Here is a 14799-nt window from a genome sequence, read left to right on the forward strand (position 1 = left end):
AGAAAACTCTCTTGGGTCCCTATCTAGGAAATGCTTCCAGACATTCCCAGTATCTACTTGGGAGACATATTTATTTAAAGTAATTTCAAACGTAAACGAGATTATTGCAAAATATAGATTATGGAGTGTTAAGTTTTGGTCATGGCCCTTGTAGGGACCGGCCCTGTGATTTCATTGGTCTAGGATACCCCTGATAAGGAAGCTGCCAAAGCAGATTGGCAACACCCCAAAAACTTAGTCTTAGAAAATTCTGAAAGGACAAACACCTTGTTCAGTCACCTGACCAATATGTTTTTGAGGTGGAACTTTGACTCAGGTATTCCTGATACCAAGGCCAGGCTCTCTACTCACTGTCATAAAATGACATTCTTTGATAGTCTTGATGGGATATTTTTAATAGTCAAAATTACTTTCAGCAATTATCCATGGTTGATTTTTGTGAACAGAGGATTGTGGAGATATTATTTCTAGTTTCTCTATGTGGTCGTTTGTATTCTCCAGCTGCTTCTTATGTCCTACTAATGTATGGGGTGTGTGTGGTTTATGTGTGCATAACACACATATATACATACATACACTTTCCTACATGTACAAGTAATCCCATTCCATCCCATCTTCTCTAACAGATTGCTCCCTGTATCATTTTATTCTCTCATTTATCTTCCATATCTCCCCATCTACTGACTGCTTTCCTATCACCTACAAATTTGTGCATGTCCCCACCATCCTCAAAACCCTCAATTGGTCTATCCATCCTTCAAAGCTATATCTCTCCTCCCTTTGGTGGCTCAACTCCTTGAAAAGACCACCTACAATATTTACCTTCACTTCCTTTCCTCTCCTTCTCTCTTTAACTCTCTACAGCCTGGTTTCCACCTTCATCATTCAACCAAAATGGTTCTCTCCAAAGTTGTTCATGATATCATAACTACCAAATCTAATGACCTTTTCTCTATTCTCTTCATTCTTGACCTCTCTACAGCCTTTGATGTAATAGATTATAATCTCCTTAATAGTCTCTTCTCTGTGGGTTTTAGGGATTCGTTATCTTTCCCTACATTCCTTTACTGCTTCCTTACTTCCTATTAGTACGGAAGGCTACCAGCATCCTCCCAATCACCTAGGTTCCCAACCTAAGGGTCATCCTCAAAACTTCACTTTTTCTCATTCCCCATAGCCAGTCAGTTGCCACGGTATTTCAGTTTCACCTTTGTAACATCTCTTGCATATACTCCCTTCTTTGCTCTGATTCTGCCACTACCCTGATGCTGGCTCTCATCCCCGATACCTCTACAATGTCACTAACCTGCTGGCTGTTCTGTATAGCTCAAGTCTCTTCCCTGATCCACCCCATCTTCCATCTTCACTATCAAAGTGATCTTCCTGAAGTATGAATCATCTTATTGCTTGCCTTCTCAGTGGGGGAGGGAGAGCCTGGAAGGAGAGAGAGAGAGAATTTGGAACTCAAATTTTTCTAAAAATGAATGTTAAAAAGGGGGGCAAAAAAACACAAAAGAACGAGACTTTCCTGAAAGCAGAGACTGTCTTAATTTTCTATTTATATAGAATATAGAATTCAATTCCCAATTCTATTTATATAGAATATGTGTGTGTGTGTGTGTGTGTGTGTGTGTGTGTGTGTGTGTGTAATACGTATCCAGTGTTTGTATCACAGTGCTGTGAATAGTAAGTGCTTAATAAATGCCTCATTCATTTATTTTTTTTTAAAGTGCAGGTCAGACTATGTTACCCTCTCTACTCCAGTGGCTCCCTATCAAATCTAGGATCCAATATAAAATCTTCTTTGGCTTTTAAAGCCCTCCATAATTTAACATCTTCCTTCCTTCCCAGCCTTCTTATACCTTGAGCTATGTCTCAAATTAGTCATTCCATTTCCCAGTTGTGGGCATTTTCACCAGCCATTCCTCATGCCTGGAATTTCCTCTCTCTTCATCTCTGCTCTCCTGACCTCCTTCATGTCCCAGCCAAAACCCCACCTTGTACAAGAAGCTTTTCCTGATCTCCTTAATTCTAGTGCTTTCCCTCTGTTAATTATTTCCAATTTATCCTGTATTTAGCTTGTCTATGCCTCAATGTTAGCATGTTGTTTCTCCCCTTACATTGTGAGCTCCTTGAAAATTGGGACTGTCTTTTGCCCTTCTCTGTCTCTCTGATACCTGATACATCATAGGAACTTAATAAATATCTCTTGACTTATTCCATTGTCTTTTACAGTAAAAGGACATAATGGGAGGAAGGAGAGGGAAAACAATGCCTCTAAAGTTGACATAGTTTAGGGACCATGGAATTAAAAGTTGTAAGGGATCTTCAGGGTCATGTAATCCAAACCCCTCATTTTACAGAGAATAAAGTCTCAGAGAAGTTAAGGGACTTACCCACTGTCACTCAGCTATGTAAATGTAGTGCCAAGATTTTAACTCAGATCTACTGACTCGACTCTGAATCCCTTGCTCTTTGATTTGGGATTTTTCATTTACATGTTCTCATATGTAAATTATTAACATTTGGCTCTATACTCATTTTTCAGATGAAAATCTTAGCAAGTCACTTGTTAAGAGAATGCTTTGTGCCTTAATTTCTTCCTCTCTGAAATGAATGGGTTAGACTCAATACTAATCTAAAATGGAGGCCAGTTCTAAGTCCTATCTGGGTGGGGAACCCTTGGCCTCAAGGCCACATGTGGCCCTCAAGGTCCTCAAGTGTGGCCCTTTGACTGAAGGCTACACTTGAGTACCCTGAGGACCTAGAGGGTCACATGTGGCCTTGAGGCTAAGGGTTCCCCACCCTTGTAACCTATATTGACACGTAAGACTGGTACCCACTTAGGAAAAAAAGAGCTAGGTTTGCTTGACAAATATTGGGCACGTCAGTAATTAAGTTATACTATATCTCCTCCTAAATATCTTTATCAAAAGGGTAGTCATACTTGCAGTCCCCTCACTCCTGCTCTCTAAAGTGGAGAGCATTATTAAGTATCAGACAATGGCTTTTTAAATGTCTTTTAAAGTTTCACAAAAAGTACACAATGCTCTTGTAAGGCTGGTGGTAGTGGAATTCCTGCCAGCCCTGACATGTGTCTTTGTTAATTAACTGAACATTAAAGCTCATTAATAATGTTAAAATTCAGTGTAAGTAGGAGCTTCTGTCCAGCTGTATTAATCTAGGGGATACTGTGCCATCTCCAAGGAAATGAAAAGCAGTCAAACAAAATGAAATTCTTCTGTCTTTAAAGTCATGGGATTCACTAGGTTTTAGCCATTGTGTTGATTTAATTATAAGAATGCTTGATCTTTAAGAAGCCAAAGCACATAGAACTCAGAATAAGCCTAAAAGAACTCTTGGAACATTGGATGTCAGAGCTGTAAGGGGTCTTAGAACACAGAATATCAGAATGGAGAGGTACCTTAGAGTGTGGAATTTCAGCTGGAAGGAACATAGAGCTAAAAGAAGGGATAGAACAGAATGTTTGGGCTGGAATGGCTCTTGGAGCATAGAATGTTTGAACTGAGACATACCTTATAATATCAAATGGCAGAATTGGATAACATTAGAGCAAAGAATGTAAAATATTAGAGCATTAAGAGACCTTAGGGCATAGAATGTCACAGCTGGAAAGGACATGAAGACCTATAGCATACAAAATTAGAGCTGGAACACATCTTGGAACCTTGAATGTCAGCACTGGGAGACATGGGAGTGCATTAAGGGTGGCCCCGATATGTAGATACATCATGGAATAAGGATTATTCTTTACCTCTCCTCTGAGGATAACTCCAAGTCACATCCTGCACACATCTAAGGTGGTAGAGGCCTTAGAAATCACTTTGTGAGGTATGCAATGCATCTGTAAGAGATAATAATCATGACTTTATACGTATGCATTTGTGCACATGATCAGTGAGAGAAGCCCTGGTTGGTAGAGAAGACATATGTGCCCATTCTTTATTTGTTTGTTTACGTTTGTAAAGGGGCAGCTTGCAGGACCAATAAAACCTGGATTCGGGTTCTGTCTCTGGCACATGCTGGCTTTGTAACCATGGGCAATTGGGTCACATGTAGTCCGCTAGATCCTCAAGTGCAGCCCTTGAACTAAATCCAAACTTCACAGAACAAATCTCTTTAATAAAAGGACTTGTTCTGTAGAACTTGAACTACGGTTAAAATGCTAGACCTAGAAGGCCACATGTGGTCTCAAGGCTGCAGGTTCCCCACCTCTAGTCTAGTCCCTATCCCTTAATTTGTAGATGAGATCTCTTATCAAACTAATATTAACAGTAACAATAATTTGTTTCCCCCCCAAAACAATTTTTATTACCTGTTTTTATCTAGACGTTCCCTAAAACTTGAATGCCACTAGAATGGCGGTGATTGTCAACTTGATAGCTAAGCTATTAATTATCCATAGACCGTACAGGGCAAGAAATTGGTTTCTTAAAATAACTGCCATTTCTTTAGCACTTTAAAGTTCACTGAATGCTCTATACACCCAACCTCCTTTAAGCCTCACAACAACCCTGCGATGTAGGTACTGTACGTGACATAGCAAGCATTTGAAGCTGCTTTTTCGGTCATGCCTGATTTGCATTTAAGAAATGGCACCAACAATATTATCTAGGATTCACATGAGCAGAAAAGGAGTGAATCCGACATGGAACAAAAATAAGAAATATGAAATAGAGTGTTTGAATGTTACCCTGGCATACTTAAGATCTTAAAAGAATAATAGGAAGGCCTCCAGCACAGTGAGTGAATCTTTTATAGAGGATTTATGGGAATATCTCAAAAGTATTCTCATCAAGTAGAAAGTCATCTCATAAGGTCAAAGGGCAGTCCAGTGAATTAGCCCAACATGTAAACAAGAGAATAGTATTATTTTGGAAAATGACAAAGCTTTCTTAATGACTCTTAGCTTTTCCCTGAAATGAAGGCCATCATTTTTAGTACCAATATTCTACTGGTGGTGTTATATGATTATGAGTTATAGAAAATTAGATCTCAAAGGAATTAAAAGTAAATATTACTCAGAGGACATTGGAAGGACACGTACATGAAGGGAAATAAAAACCACATGCCCCCTGCCTCTTAGGTTGAGAATATACAAAGATAAATTAAAACCTTTGACCTTGTCCTGAAAGATCTGAAAGATCAGTAGTAGTGATAAGAAATGTGCATGCATGGATGAATATAATTCAATAGAATATAACAAGGGGAGGAGAGAAGGAAAGAAAAAAGCATGTTTTAAGAGCATGCTATGCACCAGGCATAATGCTAAGAATTTTACAAATATTATCTAATATGTCAATAGTTCAGTGGCATCTCACAAATGGAGCCAGTGTGATAGACAACATAATTCTGGCCTTGGAGTCAGAGAAACCCGAGTTTCAGTTCTGTCTCTGCTATTTACTATCTGTATGACCTAGGAAAGTAATTTAGTTTCATTTGGCCTCAGTTTCTTCATCTGTAAAATAAGGTACATTCCCTTCTAGCTTTAGACCTAGGACCCAAAGATCCAAAAATATTTGTATGCCTTTCAAGGGTTCAGATTTCAATCCATCCATGTTTTCTCAGCCTATGTGACTCTTGCCTATATCCTCCCTTAACATAGAATGTTGAAAGTCTTCAGTTTTGTTTTTAAAAAATTATAGATTACAGAATATTAAGATTGGTAAAAAGAGAGATAATTTAGAGGGTTAGGACTGGAGGCAGGTGTCACAGAGGAGGGAGAATTTGGGCTGAATCTTGAAGAAGGCATAAGATGTCAGCAGGTAGAAATGAGGAGAAGAAAGGGCATTCTAAGCCTAGGAAACACTCCTCCGAGGCTCCATTGAACTGTTGATGTATGAAATAATGTTTGTAAAATGCTTAGCATGGTGCCTCATACATAGTATGAACTAGGAAACCACGAGACCAAAAGTGCCAAGGTGGGAAAATGTTCCCTTGCTTTATTTCTTTATAGCTCTTCAGATTACCCATTAAAAACTATTCTGTTTTAGAAATTCAGTGTTACCTCAAGTCTTCCAGGAATCCTGCTGTATACATTTTGTGAAATACTGTGTCAAGAGAGTAGTTGAGCAATTTAAACTTCTACTCTGTAATCCTGATTGCGAATGTTCGGGCCCTGTTGTTTAAAACCTGTTTTGAAGACTTTTCTGTTTTTCAGCTTAAAATCTGGCCTTTCCCCCAGTGAATAGAATTCTGGTTATTACCCTATGTTAACACTGGTTCTCTCTTTTAACTGCAGGTCTATGAAAAGGTGGCTTATTTCCTAACCAATTTAGGTAAGCACGTGGTTATTATTGCAGTCACGATAAACTATTTAATAGAATGGATGGTATAAATATACTTTTTTTCTATTATGAGGACATTTTGATTTGATTGTTCAGCACTGAAGAAATCCAGTTGATGCCCCCCTTTAGGCATGGGTCACAGATACTCAATATCAGCTCACTTTGTTTCCATTGGCTGGTTTGGGGGTTCTAGGACTGGTTTGGGGCTTTTAGTCACTCTTCCTAGCTGCAAAGGACCAAAAGAGGGAGTCAGTAGGAGAGGAGAGTGAGGTGGGAGCAAACATCCATAATGAAAGCTCAGACTAGGTCCCTTTCCATGTCCCATGATCTCTTTAGAAGCATCGTGGCTTGTAAAGGTTCTCTCCTTCTAGTGCTGTGACCACCTTAATCAATTTAGGCCTCAGTTTCTGCAAACAGTAGGTTCTTAAGTGTTGGTGCATGTCATTGATTGAAAGAGGTGAGGGATGGGATGACCTCTAAGATCTTCTGTAGTTCTAGGTCCCATGATCTAGACCTGACTAACATGGTATTACCAACCATGAATATGTTACAGCCTCTTAGGATCCTTACCATACTGTGAGGGAGTAGGAATAGATGAGACACAGGGAGAAAGAAAACAGACCTCAAAGTCAATGAGAAAGGTTCACAGGCCCCCTCTGACACCTGTACCAACTGGTTATATGATATTGGGCAGTCACATATTTCCAAGTTAGTGCCTCTGATAATCTCTTTAACATTCTAAATTATAAAACCAGAGCATATCTGCATTGAAGAGGTGGAAGGGGGAAAAGAATAACCATTTATGCAGTGTCTACTGTGTAAAAAGGCAGTGCTTATTATTACTTTACAAATATTATTTCATCTCATCCTCACAACATTTCTGGGAAGTAGGAGAGAGCTGTTGGCTCAGTGGATGGGGCGTTGGGCCTGGGGTCAGGGAGACCCAACTTCAATCTGTCCGCCAAGCCTTGCTAACTGTGTGACCCTGGGCAAGTTGCTTAACTTAGGTATATCTCAATTTCCCCAAATGGAAAATGGGTTAATAAAAGCATTAACCTTGGAGAGTTGTCATGAGGCTCAAGTGTGACCTCTGTTAAAAACAAACACAGCTGAGCACAGTGCCTCGTACATAGTAGGCCCAATATAAACACTTATTCCTTTTCCTCAAACCCCTCTCCAATAGAGATAAGCTATGGTAGGGCTTATCTCACAGGGTTATTGGAAGGATCAAATGAAATAAAATTTGCAAATATTTGCTTAAGGAAAAAATACCTAGCACAGTACCTGGCACATAGTAGGCAACAAATAAATATTTATATGCCAGGGTTGAAATTAGCTTGGAATGATTGAGTTATGAGTTAGTTAGTTATGAGTTAGCCAAAACTGGAAAACTCCTTAAACAGAGGTTACAATTCCCTACCTTCAACCCTCAGAGAGGAAAAAAATAGCCCTTCCAGATGTCATGGTTCTATGGAATTCAAACCCCAGGGTGAGGATTGTACAGATGAATTCAAAGTACCCATCCACCCAGAATCTTCCAAGAATAGATAACCACTATTCCACCCATTTTTGGCCAACCAACAATTTGATCATTCCAGGCCTATGCTAATTTCACCTCTGGGTTAGTTTTACCTTCAACAGATGACACTCAGTTTGAGATTTGGGTGGGTTGAGGGAATTGTTTTGTTTTTTGGTCCAAACACTTTTTTTTTCCTTTCTGGAAGCCAAAAAGGAAAAAAAGGAAAAAGAACTTTGATTCACTTTTCTGGAGGTGTTTTCTTTAGAGTCTGAAGAAAAGGTTTTTTCTCTCTGGCATTAAGGGTAATCAAGCTTTCTCCTTTGTCCTTCTGGGTCATTCATTTGTCCCAAATAATGGATTGTAGAAACTCTTTTGCGTCCGATGAAGCTGAGCTTTTCCTAACAGGTCAAAGTGACTTAATAACCATAGTTATTCTGTCATAGAGGACAAAGTAATCTCACTATAAATTCTTCTTGATTGATCGATTGAAGGTTGTGGACCCAGCTTATACCTTCTTTGAAGAGAGGTTTACTACGAATCCCACAATGCAAAAGAGAGCATGATCTGGGTCTGTGTGTCCTGATAGTAATGCCTGATATGGATCAATAGTATTTTGAGGAGTCTTATAGTATGAAATTAGAGATCTTCTGGCTAAGAACACAGATGTTCTGCCCCTCCCAATCCATGGGCCTCTCCTTTGATCTTGTGGATTAAAAGTGTCTCAGTTCCCAACGAAAATGGCAAATTCTCCTTCCAAGAACCTCAGCTGTCTGGCAGCCAGTACCAGTGACGCAGTCAACTATTCCTTTCCATTAGTTATTTTAAATAATTATTATATGGTGTTGTACCTTGTTAAAAACAAAACAAAACATTCAAAATAAGAATTCCAGCCATTTTGGGGTAAGACAAGTCAGAAAACAAAGGTAATCAGCAGCCAGCCATTAAAAATCATAGCATCGTAGGTCTAGAGCTGAAATATCTTTAGATAACATTGACCTCCCTCAGATAAGGACACAGAGTGCCAGAAAGGGGAAATGGCTTACTTGCCCAATGTCATGGGAAGGATTAGTGACCCAGACATCAGCAAACTTCAAGACTCCAGATTCCCAGTATGATATAATTTCTTCTCTAAATTTTCTTTAAAATGTTTTACTGCTGCTTCTAAGTATAGTAAAATGTTTATAAATACATATATACATTATACATGATGTGCATACACATATATATATATTATAAGTGTATATGTACATTTACATATATATACAAATGTTTATACATGGGTCTACATAGGTGTGTACACATATCTGTAATGTGTGTGTGTGCATTGTGTGTGCATGTTTATATGAGTGTATATGCATATATACATTATATATGAGCATCATTAAAATATTTATAAGTAAGTGATATACTTGTAAATATATATATATATATATATATATATATATATATACATATATATACACATATATATATGTATGTATGTATGTATGTGAACTCAAGTCATCCTGACTCCAGGCCTAGCACTCTATCCACTCTACCACCTAGCTGCCCTGATATATGGAACTACCAATAATGAAAATCCAGCATTACATAGTGGTATGTACTCAGCAATTTACAATCTTAGAGAGTTGCCTGACCCACCAAGGCTCACTTAAGTGACTTGTCCAGGGTCACACACACACAGTACTTTGTCACAGTTGGGAGTTGAATACAGTTCTTTCTGATTCTGAGGCTAACTGTATTAGCCATCACATATTGCATCTCAAACATTTGTTTTGTGTCATTCAATTATATGTGGTTTAAATTGTATTTCTTTCATGTTTTTACCAAATGTGAAGGAAACCATCCTTTTGTATTTGTTTGCTTCCACGCAGATGTGTTACCGGGAAAGATAGTCTTCTTGTTTGTTTGTTTTCAATATTGAGCATAAAGCACACTGACCTACTATCATAATCTCTAGTCTGATAAAAACTATGATTTTTTTGTTTTTGTTTTTTTTCCAATAAAGATGGTGGTAAATAGAGAGCTGACTGTAAAGCTAGAAGACAAGACCTGTGGCCTCGAGGCGGGGGGAAGCTTTTTCTCTCTAGCTTGAGTGACCTCAAATATTGCAGAACCATAGTTAGCAGAACTGGTTATTGGGTCAAGGAGCATAGAACTCAAGTCAACTTTGCAGTTGGTGGTGTGAAAATAATGCAAGGAATAGTTAAGACAAATTCAGTTCACCAAAATGGAAATTTGTAATTATGTGTTGTTGTTCAGTCGCTCTTCAGTTGTGTCCACCCCAACCCCTTCGGGGTTTTCTTGGCAAAGATACTGGAATGGTTTGCCACTTCCTTCTCTAGCTCATTTTACAGATGGAGAAACTGAGGCAAACAGGGTGAGATGATTTGCCCAGTTTCACATAGTAAGTATCTGAGGACAAATTTGAACAGGAAGATGAGTCTTCCTCACTCCAGGCCTGGCACTCTACCCACTGTGCCATCTAGCTGCCCCCATTTGTTGCTATAGTGGCTAGCAAATGTTGGATATTAAAAATGGGTATATGGTGGCTTCTTTTAAATAATTATTTTTATTAAATAAATGTTAAGGTTCCTTGATAATTCTGAAGTATCCTAAATGTCAGTACCCTAGGATAAAGCCTTGGTTGTCCTGCCATAGTTATTAAGCTTCCTTCTACTTCTGATATCCAATTTAACAAATATTTATTAAGCTGCTACCATGAGCACAATGCAGAGCAAATAAGATGATACATGATTTAGGTCATAAACAGGCCCTGGCCTGAAGGGGCTTACAGTCTCATAATAACTAATACTCTCTATTTCTGCGATTGGCTGTTCTTGGTCCTACCATACTTGAAGGATGGGGAGAAGGATGATTGAAACTTTCCAAAAAGTGAGAGTTTGGACAACTTGTAAGATCCTGAACTTCCTGTTTAGCTGAAGTTTTGAAAAGGATAGAGATAGTAAAATGGTAGCCTGTGCTTCTATAAAGGGTGATAGGTAAATATTTAACCATAAAATCATTTTCTGGGGTCATTAATGCTAGAATTCTTTCTGGAAAGAGACATCAAACTAAGGGCATTCATATAAGTGTTGTTCCTCTAAGGAAAATGTAGCAAAGAGATTTTCTGTATTTCCCTGTAGCTCCTTAAAATTCTCTTGGCTTTTTTTTTGAAGGATCTTCTTTTATGGTCTACTGACAAGTGCTGAAGCAACTTGGGGAATAGAAACATTGAGGCCTTCAAATATTATCTTAAATATTTGAAAGATTATCACATGGGAAAGCATTAGATGTATTCTGCTGGGCGGTTGGAGCTTTGGATAGAAATGACCAGAGTTTGGAAGGAAGCACAAACAAACAGGACACCTTTGAAAGTAACATATTGAATGAATTCTATGCCTATATTTACATGTTTTAAAAACAAAAAAAATATATAGTAGAGATTTATGGTTTCATATATAATCCATCTTTTCTGATCTTTGCATACAGAAATGAAATTTTTATGTTTATTAGGGTAAGATGTGAGGCAGTATGGACTGGAAAGAGAAGCCAGTCTTGGAAGCAAGATGATCTGAGTTCAAGTTGTCCTTTTAACACATATTGGTTTTATGACAACGGACAAGTCTTTTAGCCTCTCAGTGAATTTTCTAATTGTATAAGTTACCAAAGAGTTGGTGTCTGACATCAGTGGAAGGAGCTTCCATAGCATGATAAAATCACATGTACAGACCAAAAAAGGAAAAAGCAACAAAAATGAGGAAGATGTAGATAACAATTAAAATGACGCAACAATACAATAAAATGTTTTAGGAGATCATCATTTGCCACTGGGTGTTCAGATGGAGGCTGGGTGATTACCCATTAGGGATGCCATCACAGAGATTTATGCTTCACTTGAGAGTTTGACTAAATGGTCTTGAAGGCCACTTCCAATTCTGAGATTCAATGATAATGACGAGAAACCTAACACCTGACATTTGTCTCGATCAGTACACGTAACCCACCCTCTGCTATTCCTTTTAGAACAGCCTCGAACAGAATTGGAATGGGAGAACAGCTATGCCCTGAAGATGTTCCTATTTCAGTTTGTCAACTTAAACAGCTCCATCTTCTACATTGCCTTTTTTCTGGGCAGGTAAGTCACCTCCACATACACAGTGATTCTGGTCAGAGCAAAAGTCTCTTTCCTCCCTCCATTCCCCATCTCTCCCCTCCACCTCCCCCCCAAAATGGCCCTTTTCTTCTTTCTTATAGAATGGCCCATTTGTGTTAGGAGCAAGCCAGTGCTTAGGATTGGGAATTGCACAGTCTTAAAGGTGTCTATTCTTTTCCATCCTTGTATGTCTCTTTGTGTCCACCCTTGAAAGCAGGGATTACAATATAGCAAATGCCTAGTATATCCCTGGGCAAACATAGGGAAATGTCTCCAACTAGAAGCCTGTCTGGTTGTTATTGTTGCTGTCGCTGTTTGTGTTGTCATTTTAACAGTCTTAGATAAGCAAACAGCACTCAGTGAGGGAGGGGTCTGGGAACTGTACAGTTCTGTACAGTTTGGTCGTTTTCTTTGCCACTTGGGCACCGAGGCTTTGGTTATGGCTGGGTTCAGGGGTACCATCCAAACATCTACATGGAGACTAAAGAGAGCAATCACCCAAATGTGCCATCTATTCAGCACAAAACACACAGATTGGGGGAGAACATCTGGATGATGCTTCTGATAATTTTCCATTCTACTCCTTTTGTTTTATTTTAAGCAAATTTGATTTCAATTCAGCAAGTATTTATTAAACTTCTGTGGTGGACACTGTGCTAAACTCCAGTGATACAAATAAAAAACGAAACCATCTCTGCCTCCAAGTAGCTTCCATTCTACTGTGATCTATGCCTTGGTCTTACCCTATTAGAATGTCAGGTCCTTGAGAATAGAGATTGCTCCTTTTCTGTGTTTCATATTTCCAGTGCCTTCAGAGTCAAACGAATGCTTATTGATTGTTTGATATAAACAAAACCAAAATAAAACATTTGGGGCATAGTTTTTGCCAATAAGCCTTTTTTAAAAAAAAATCTCCATTTCTAATCTTTTGAGGTCATTTCTTTGAATTCCCAGTGAATTCTACTGAATTGGAAATTTTCTTTTTATAGGTTTTCAGGACGTCCAGGAAAATACAATAAACTTTTTGACCGATGGAGATTGGAAGAAGTGAGTATCTGAGTAGTCGGCTGACATGAGAAGAGAGAGCTACAGGATTATAAATGAGGGAATAGCTTGGTGCATAGAAAAAAGGACTGAACTTGGGGTTTGAGATATCTCAGTTCTGTTGGTTCCTACCTGGGTGGCTATACACAACTTATTCTTCTCTCTTACCTCTGGTTTCCTCAACGATAAAACTGATAGCAATGTTGTGCTAATATAAGGTCCATGACTATACCACACTCTCTCTAATGTTAGAATCAAGAACAGTTCAGAAACTTCAGGTACTCTTCCCAGGAATTGGCAAATATAAAGATAAGGTGACCTTGAGAAAGGTCCTTGTCATTCTTGGAACAGTTTCCATACCATGGAGCCCCTGAGGGAGAGGTGCATTTCTAATGCCATTCCAGGAACCTACTAAAAATAAAAAAGCTATTTTTACTGGTAGGTACTAATATGGTACAACAGGTTTTTCTAGATCTTGTAAACTGATACAATTAACCTCTCCCTAATGTAAATGCCCTATTGCATACCTCCAGAACTAAAGATAAAAACAGTTACCTGAAGCCACTTAGGTGAGGCCTGCTTTTATGCAGGTGTTCCAGAGTCCTCCAGAAAGTGACCAGAATGCTCAGGGAGAGCCTGCCACAACCAATCTCCCCAGATCTACAGCGATGATCCCAATATCAAGAACCGGCTCCAAGCACAATTCATTGTGGTTTTGCTGAAAGACCCCCCAAACAACGTCATAGTTTCAGAATTGAGGGAGGGGACCTAAGAGGTCATTTAGTCTAACCCCTTCATTCTATGGACAAGAAAACTAAGATCCAGATTACTGAAATGACTTGTCCCAAAACACACAGCTAAAAAGTGGCTCACCTGGAATTAGAACCTAGACCTTCTGACTACAGATGTTTTATAGTTGGTGCTGTGGATATAGCAAGAAAATCCCTTTCCATGACTCCTGAAAGATTAGCCCTCTAACATCCACCCAGGTTATGGTTGAAAGGACTTTCCTAGCCCATGATTTCACCAGGAGCTAGTAGGGGCCAGGTTGGAAACTGAGTCCATCCAGCACAGATAGATGCCTACCTATGAACTGCATCTGGCTTAGGGGTCCATTCTGCTAACACCTTGAAAATTACAGCAACATATGTACCTGTATACTAGACGCATGTATAAAGGCCTTCTTAAAATTATTATAAAATCACACAAAGTTATGGGTACCCACAGAAAAGCACATTAGAGATTTTTAAAGGTTTTTTAATAGTAAAAGAAAAAAAATATGATGGGGGAATATGGCATGTTGTTGGACAGAGGGCCAGGCTCAGGATTAGGAAACCCTATGGAAACCTTCGAGTCCTCTGACATGTACTGCCTGGGTGAGCCCTAGTCATGGGAAGCTGTCTAAGAATCTAAGTTGCAAAACAGTTACTGATCTGCATTGATAGAAGGTTCTCCCTCAAAAGGGAAATGAAATCATAGTGCCGGCTCAATCTAATGAGACAAATGTATGTTAGATTATCGGGTATCAAGGGGATAGAATTAAGCTCTGAGCATAATATTCTAGGAGACAAGGTCACTGTATTATTGTTAGTTGTTGTTCACTTATTTACAGTCATGTCCAATCCTTCGTGACTCCATTTGGAGTTTTCTTGACAAAGATACTAGAATGGTTTGCCATTTCCTTCTCCAGCCCATTTTATAGATCAAGAAATTGAGGCAAACAGGATTAAGTGACTTGTCCAGGGTCACACAGCTAGTAAGTGTCTGAGCCC

At 38.9% G+C, this 14799-nt stretch overlaps 1 protein-coding gene across 1 annotated transcript in view; it reads left to right on the forward strand.

The window, feature by feature from the left end:
• ANO3 (anoctamin 3) overlaps positions 1 to 14799 on the forward strand; it is a 270486-nt gene that overhangs the window by 229254 nt on the left and 26433 nt on the right. The window contains exons 18-20 of the mRNA XM_036764751.1: positions 6263 to 6299; positions 11854 to 11965; positions 12973 to 13030. Of these exons, the coding sequence (XP_036620646.1) occupies positions 6263 to 6299; positions 11854 to 11965; positions 12973 to 13030 (207 nt within the window). The remainder of the gene's footprint in view (positions 1 to 6262; positions 6300 to 11853; positions 11966 to 12972; positions 13031 to 14799) is intronic.

Source organism: Trichosurus vulpecula, chromosome 6 (assembly GCF_011100635.1).
Source record: "Trichosurus vulpecula isolate mTriVul1 chromosome 6, mTriVul1.pri, whole genome shotgun sequence".
NCBI lineage: Eukaryota > Metazoa > Chordata > Mammalia > Diprotodontia > Phalangeridae > Trichosurus > Trichosurus vulpecula.